This window comes from Drosophila grimshawi, unplaced genomic scaffold (assembly GCF_018153295.1).
Source record: "Drosophila grimshawi isolate 15287-2541.00 unplaced genomic scaffold, ASM1815329v1 contig_1377, whole genome shotgun sequence".
Taxonomy (NCBI): Eukaryota; Metazoa; Arthropoda; class Insecta; order Diptera; family Drosophilidae; genus Drosophila; species Drosophila grimshawi.
This window is the reverse complement of record NW_025062900.1, coordinates 10580140-10588304: the sequence shown is the minus strand read 5'-3', so window position 1 is coordinate 10588304 and position 8165 is coordinate 10580140. Positions and strand designations below refer to the sequence as shown.

General features: G+C 43.6%; 1 protein-coding gene across 1 annotated transcript; it reads right to left on the bottom strand.

Moving 5' to 3' along the window:
• Nucleotides 1–283: 283 nt before the first annotated feature.
• On the bottom strand, nucleotides 284–6952 carry LOC6562064. Its single transcript, XM_001988505.3, has 5 exons — nucleotides 5571–6952; nucleotides 5297–5514; nucleotides 5079–5223; nucleotides 4217–4921; nucleotides 284–2933 (listed from the first exon to the last, which is right to left on the bottom strand). Exons 1-5 carry the CDS (start codon nucleotides 6258–6260, stop codon nucleotides 744–746), a joined length of 3948 nt encoding a protein of 1315 aa, XP_001988541.1. The 5' UTR covers nucleotides 6261–6952; the 3' UTR covers nucleotides 284–743.
• Between the last annotated feature and the right edge of the window lie 1213 nt (nucleotides 6953–8165).

The following is an 8165-nucleotide window of genomic DNA, read 5'->3' as shown; positions in this document are numbered from 1 at the left end:
CAGCTTATTATATGTATACTCGTATATATATATATATATATATAGTATGAAGTGATGAGTCTGTCTTTTACTTAAAAAATTCTTGTCTTAGACGAATCAGAACACTATATCAAATAGTATGAACTTTTCACTCCCATAATTTTATTACAAATTAACCGATTTTTAACAGCAATATATATATAAGTTTGGATACACAACATGTAAAAACTGCTCACGCTCAGTATCAAAATATTCTGCCTTGACGTACTTTTATCCGCCCAAATATTAATTAAAATAAATACAATCCATTTTTGTATTAAATATTTTATTCTGTGTGTTTATCATAAGGCCCGAAGTATACATGATAAAAGGTATATATGTTTAGTAGTTATAGGAATCGGGCTGAACAGCTTCTCAGCGAGTATTCGTAGTTATGAGTAAATTCTAATGAACATCGTTTCGCATTTATTGGTTTTGATTACACAAATAACTGCTTCAGATTTCAATTGCAATATCAACAATTTAATTAAAAATTTTCGTATATCCTTTATTTTGAATTGCTATATAGTTTTTAAAGTCATTAACGTTTCCGTTTCTTTGTTCAAAAGTTGCAACTGGCTAATCAATAAGTACAATAAAAACATGAGTTGAAAATTACTTTTTGCAATTGTAAAAGTTGGAAATTATCGAACTATTTGAAATGAAAGCGCACTCGAAATCTGAAACAGTGCTAATAGAAAGTCTTGAGTGGTAAGCAAATTGCTTTAGTTGCCTTCCTGCTCCTCCTTCAGCTGCTCCTTTAGGTTTTCCAGCTTCTGCTGCTCGTCTACTGCTTGGGGGTCCATCTCCTGCTCCTTGCTTTCTTCCACCTTCTCCTGTTCCTCTACTGCATGCTGCTCCATCTCCTTCACCTCTTTCACCTTCTCCTGTTCCTCTACTGTCTGCTGCTCCATTCCGTTTTGTGCTTCTGCGGGGAAGGGCAACGCACGCAATCGTTGCACCATATCCTCCAGTGACTCCACCTGCATCCGTGGCACATCTTTGACCTTCTCTGATTCCGTTGTGTCCCTGAGCTTCTTCTTATTGGCATCCTCGTGTCTGACAGTTGCGCACAGCTGCATCAAGGCTGGTTGTGTTCTGGCCTGCGGTCTGTTAGATGTCACTGTTTTTGGTATGGCACCCGTGGATTGTAGCTGTAGAGCCAATTGACTGGCTGTCGTTGTGATTGTGGCACTGCAAGCAGCTTCACTTGCTGGCTCCACGGTGCTGGCAATGTTATTGCTGCTCGTCTGCTGCTCCAGGACAGACTCGAGGACTTCCGCCTCCTGTCGCTTGGTCGCCTCACGCTCGGCAATGCGATTAATCATCGCCGTTCCCCGCTCGGATGTGTGACTCAGACGCGCTATCAACTCATTGCCCTCCAGTTCCATGCGACGCAAACGCTCGGCGCGATTTGCCGACACTCTCTCAATGTCCTCCAGACGCTGTTCAACAGTCTGCGATATGCTGGCTACGGTTGGAGTTTCCATTGGAGTCTGCTCGCTGGGGCTACCATGACGTTCGTGGAGTGTGTCCAGCTTGTGGGTTAAGGTATCACCTCGCTCCGTATTACGGGCGAGCTGTTGAAGCAGCTGTTGACTCTCCTGCTCCATGCGCTGCAGACGTGCCGCACGGCGTGACGTATAGGATTCCTCCTGCTCCGTTAACGGTGAGCTTGTCTTGGTCGGCTCCTCCTCGGAGCTGGCCTCGGGACTTGGGGCTCGTCGTATGCGATCCAGCGATTTCTTTAGATAGTGACCACGATCTGTGGTGCGCTTGATGCGTTGCAGTAACTGTCGCGATTCCTCCTCGAGGCGACCCAAACGCTCGGAACGCTTGCGTGTGTACTCCTCCTCACGTGGCGTCAAACAGCCCGCCGCTGGTGCGGAACTGGCACGCGTCATGCGCTCCAATCGCTTGCGATTGATATACTCATCCAGTGGCACGGCATGTTGCACGGGTGCCATGTCATCCTGAAACCGACACAGCTGTATTTCAAGACGTTCCCGATTATCGGAAGTCTCGAGCACTTGCTGGATAAGTGATTGGCATTGTGCCTCCAGTTTCTGTATGCGACTAGCGGTGCCAGCATCCGCTGTTGTTGGCGATGGCGAGGTGGTAGCTGTAGGCACAACCTTGCCACGCTGCCGGCTGCGTGAACTGTGCATCGTTTTGGGCACAGCGCCGCGTGTTGTGGCAGCCAAGACATCAGCATCCAACTCGAACTCCTCGTTGACTTGACGCCAGCCACAAGTGGGAGGCGCACTATTCCAGCGCAGCGTAATCTCCTCTGTGTAGTCCTCCTCGTCTGCGGCAGCTGTTCCCGTTGCTGCTGCTGCTGCAGCCGCTTGGCGACCCGGCGATGTGCTCTGCATGCGTTTGATTTTGCGTGTGTGCTCAAATTGATCCCTCAAGTATTTGCGTCGACAATGCACTGAAGAGGAGGCCACCTCCAGTTGATCTGAAACAATTGCTGTTGTTCCTCCGTCTGCCGCCGCTGACGTATCCTCATCCGACTGCGGTCCAGAGTCACTGTATCCACTTTCCGCCGAATGATGTGCATCCTCAAGTTTCCTGCGAGCAAATTCACGTCGCCAATCGTTGCACTGCTCCTGACTCTCATCGTTCTTGGCCCTGGCTGCAGCCCATTTGCGTCGACAGTACTCCAACTCGTCCTTCAGTTCGGTGAGCAGGCGTCGCTTCTGTTGCAGCTGATAACGTAAGATCTGCTCCTGGGTATGCAGTTGTCGATGCTGACGCTGCATTTTGCCAACCAGATGCCAAGTTTTCGTCAGCTCCAAGCTGACCGCACTCAGGCGCTTCTCCTGCTCATTGAGCCTGTAATCCAAATGACAGTTGAGCGTCTTCAGACGAGTCGTTTCCTTCACCAGCGATTTTTTCTCCATTATTAAATCCTAATTGAAGGCGAGTTATAAATACAGCTTAAGTATGCGATTATTTATCGGTAAGTTAGCTGGGCTACTAATGCTGAGAATTCGATAACTACTTTTAGAGAGCCTTAAAATAGATAAAAGTCCTTTAATTTCAAAATTAAATTCAGAGTTGCTTATCACCTAAATTTTCCTTGTCAAATCAATTGTCAGAAATTTTCAATTTGTATTTTGGTAAGAGGAAACCTAATATCCATTTTCAGCCTAAAATAGCCACAAATCTATAATCCTCAAATCCTCACAGATTTCTGTTTGAGGACCTACCATCATATTAAATTATAACTTGGACATTTCGTCCACCTCACCGGCTTCTATCTGTATTGAACTTAACCAGAGAACCTAGATAAAGGTGAACTTAGTTTTTAACTTCATTTGGTGCATCCCTTTGAAAGTGTCGGCAAGTCCTAAATGGAGAGCCCAAATCCTTGCTCTCAATGCCTTCGATTTATTGTTGCCTTTCATTTTGCCTATCCACTGGCACCCCCAAAAAGTGTGCAACATGTTTTGTGCCTGACCGATAAATTCAATTATGTGCACAACAACTGAGCGCCCACTTTGCTGACACAACGTCCTTTCTGCGGAGTGTACCTTACACCCACCCCGCATCCTCTGCACCACCCTACAACTGTCGGGCAGGACGTCAGCAATAATGAAGCTGCCGCCTGCTTGGCCTGCACTTTACTAAATAAAGCGCTTAAGTGAATAATGCAAAACTTTGCTGAAACCCAGGAAGAGGAATCAGAACTAGACCGAGCGCCGGGCTAAAAACAAGGCCGAGAACGGGGCACACTTCTGCTTAACAAATCAGAGAGGGAAAGGAAAGTGGCTACAACCAACAAAAAAATGTACACAAAAACTAAAAAATTATCGGCAGATTAGATTTAAGTTGAAAACCAAACAACGAACAATTTTTCTTAATTTCGAAAAAGTTAATGATAAAATTAATACCCCTTTGTTATTTTTATAAATTTGCCTTTCTGAAAGGTGAAACATTATTTCTAAAGTTTTGCGGTTTTCTACAAAGCAACTGGTTTTCGTTGATATCCATATAATTTTTAAGAAATATTGACTATTGCCTATTTCATAAATTCGATTGCATATTTTTCTCGAAGTGTAGAAAAATGGTGCTGCACTTCATCAGCTAACCCGGAAACGACAACTAACAAGCCCGATTGTCCGCAGCACTTGGGCACAGTCTGTCCACCGCTTTGAGGCTGTATCTCAGTTGGGGGATCCACTGCACTTACCTTCAACTTGATGTAGGTCTTGCTGACGCTTAGCTCCGGGGTTTTGCCAGCAGCAGATGTTGTTGTTGTTGTTGATGTTGCTCTTGTTCCAGCTGCTGCTGTTGCTGCTGTTGTTGTTGTTGGTGTTGCTGTTGTTGCTCCCGTTGCCATGTTGTGGCTTGGCTCGCTTGCTGCTGCTGCTACTGCTGGCTGCTCTTCAAACTGCACACGCTCGATTTTGTGGTGACTCAAGAGTTCCATCAACACTTTCCAAACTTTTGGCAAGTTGCCAATGATTTCTTGAGCCATGGCAACTTTTCCCATAATTTCGGGCTCATGGCTTTTTAACGAAGCCACACCAGCGGTTGCTCCTCCGCTCCGTCGCCGGTGCTTCCTGCCACTGGGCTCGTGCCGAGCACAATCTGTGCTGTCCTCGCCCACATCTGAGTTGGTGTGGTCTGGTGTCGGTGTTGCACTTCGACTTTTGTCACTCTCCTCGTTCTCATCCTCATCCATCTCCTTGTCTTTCTCCTCCTCTTTTTCCGACTTGGCCGCCTGCTCAACCAGCTCAAAGAGCAACTTGGGCAGTGAGGCACCATCGCTGCAGCTGCCTTCCGCTTGTGTCATCTCATTCAACAGGTCGCGATTCTCCTCTAACATTTCTGTCAGGCGATCAATATCCAGATTATTCTTGCCATTGAAACCCATCACCAGCTGACTAAAGACCTATCGGATAACCAGGGAATTAGTTTGTGAGGATGTGTTTGTTGTGTGTGTTATAAGCTTAGCCTGCAAACATTTTCTATCGTAAAGTAATTACTGTTAATGGTGAGAAATTGTACTTTTTGTAGGGTATGTGAGCAGGGTATATGTGTGTGCCTACCAAATTGACTGCGCTCACTTGCTCCTTGAGCGCACGCTTCTCGTACTTGTGCTCGTTGCACTCCTCACGCAACTTGGCCAGCTCATCGTTGGCTGTTTCCAGCTCCTTGAGCAGCATTTGATTGCGCTCCTCAAAGCTTTTCGTTCTGCGTAAAAAGTAGAAAGGGGGAAATTTGAAGTGACACACTGAATGCAACATATTGGCAACTGGCAACATACTTCTCCTGCTCGGCGGTGAGTTCATCCCTCTTAATCGAGATTAACCTTTGTAAATTCTCATATTCTGCAGCTGCAACACGTTGTCGCTCCTCGTACAATTGCCGCAGCTGGCGTATGTTGACCAATTGACGCTCGTACTCCTGTCGCAGATTGTTGGACATGATCTTCATTTCGCGCTCACTGAACGAGTTCTCGATCTGCTCCAGCTTCATCTTGAGCTAAGGATAAATGGTTGAGTAAGCTAAATAAGCGCTTGGATTGCTTTTTTTCGTACCTGTGCACATTGCTCCTCTTTGACACTGAGCATCTGTTTGCAGCAACAGATGACCTCCTTGAGGGTACCCACTTGACGCTGCACCACATCCAATTCACCTCGCAGCGATAGATTTTCGGCATTGGCCAACTGCAGGGCTAGTTGGGCATTCGCCAGCTCAATGTTGGCATGACGACTGCGACTGCTCGGATTCTCATCATCTGTGTCCACCTCCGCCTCTTCGGGATTTGTTGTTGATGTTGGACTCTCGTCTAATTCTTCCTCTTTTTTATCTTCCCGTTGCTGTCGCTGGCGTAGTTTTCGATTTTCTGCCTGCTCGGAGGCCAGTTGCTGGCGGAGATTCGTCAGCTCATCACGCAAATCCTGTACCGCAGTTTGTCGCGACAAACGCTTAGTGGCCAGCTGCTCCTTGAATTGCTCCATTGAGAGATCATCCTCGGGTGTTGTAGTTGCTGTTGCAGCTTGCTCCGCTTTTTGTGACTCCTTTTTATCGTGTTGTTCTGGTTCCATTTTGATAGAGTTATCCACTGGCACTTGCTGCAGTATAAGATTCTCGTGTTCTATCTTGTGCCACCAGGGCTCATCCTCAGGCTCAGTCGTTGTCGTTGAAGACGTGGCGCCACCCACACTCAACGCTGGCTGCTCTTCGGCTGATTCATGTGCTGGCTGCGACGACTCCGCGTTGCCCATTCTTGCTGTAAATTTTTATCTGATTTTTATGTTTTTTTCCCTTGTAGTTGAACAAAGAAACGATCTGGTGCTTCTGGTATGCGAGATGCGCTCAATTTATTGCAGTATGTTCCTTTTTCTTGTTATTGCCAGCTATTGCGTCTGTTTACTTTTTGTGGCAGTCGTTGAAATTTACGTTAATGCGACTTTTCAGCTTTTCTTCGTCGTAGAACGCCAAAGAGTAGCAGCATCAAAAACAGCAAAAGCAGCAACAACAAAATAAAATAACACAAAGAATCTACTGAGTGTGGCAGTCAGCTGCGTGCTGATCAGTTGGACCGTTTCAAGTTGAACAAAAAACCAACACGAAACTTGGCACACACATATGCATAAGTGTATATGTATGCATATATATTTAGATAGATAGTTCGGAACACACGCCCGATTTCGCAATTTTTTATTGACTTTCACGTTTTAAGGTATTCAAAATTTTCTCGTGGCAAAGAAGTTATAGAAGTTGGATTCCTATATTTATATGAGTAAATATAAGAGCAACTAAGACACTTCTTTGTTATCCAAATTTAAGTTTATAAAACGTTTTAAAGTAATTATCTAGTATACATATGTTTCGATGTATGTATATGTATGTGAAAATGGAAAATTTTCGATTTTCTGTCCGGTGCGAGGCACTTTTCACTTGGCCAGCTCGTGAAAAACTGAAAAGAGCTCTTCTAACGGCATAGCTATTTTTAAATACCGATCTCTTGCCGCATAGAAGATCTCGATGCCAGCTCTCGGTCATGGCTGCTCGGAGAATGTTTTGTTTCGTTTTGCATAAGAAATAATCATGCCAGGATTCTCTGAATTTGTTGTTATTATTGTTGTTGTTTTATGTTTTCCCCGAATTCCTTCATTTATGCACTTAAATCTAGCCGCTAGTTAAATGCATTTTAATTAAATAATTCTGTCACATGAACAATACGATTTAAATTTAGCCACGACACGTCAAGTAGGATTATGACTAACAGACAAATAAAACAGTTGCCACATTTGATCAAAACAGAATAAATTGCAAAGCATTCATTACCTTGGCACTGAAAGATCAGCAGACAAAACTTGCATAGATATTCAGATGACATGGGAGAACCGTTAGCTTCGGTGTGCCGAATATTTAATACCCTGTATGGAAATATAGCAATATAGTTAAGATATATATATATACATACGCTATACATACAACTTTGATTTGTTGTTTTGATTGTTCTAGAGTGAGCTTTATATAAATATAAACGCATGTTTATCTTCTTGCATAAGTTATAGTAATAAACTATTTTGACCCAGTTTTTTTTCCTATTTTTAGCGTGCAATATTAATATGGATTTGGTATTCAAATTGTGTTACCAAATTAAAATCTGGCCTCAAGTGCCTTTTTTGGGATAACATTTTTCATAAATTTGAATTTCAAGTGAAAACCGTGTTTCCCATTCATAATGTAGTATTGTTCTAGAGATCAAATGAAAGACGAATTCCTTTTGAAAAATCTGGGATTTTTTGATGAAGTTTAGACTGTGGAAATGATGGGTCCATCTAAATATTATGAAATAAAAAAATTATAAATGAATTTCGAGTAAAATTCATGCCTTAAGTATTAAAAGCTGATTAAATTTAAATGACAAACCATGAATAAAAAGTTACAAATATGATAAATCTGTTGGGTTTTATATACAGATAAGTATATCATCGCATGAGGTCTAGCGAAGAGCTCCGAGACTCAGCTATACTACGATGCTCTGATGGGATTCACAAACAAACTGTGGCCACATTACTCACCTATTAAGAAAGCAAACAATTTTGGGTGTGTAAATAATAGAAGGGATATCTTTAGTGAGTAGTATGTTTAAAGCGTAGCGCATTTGTGCAGATTGT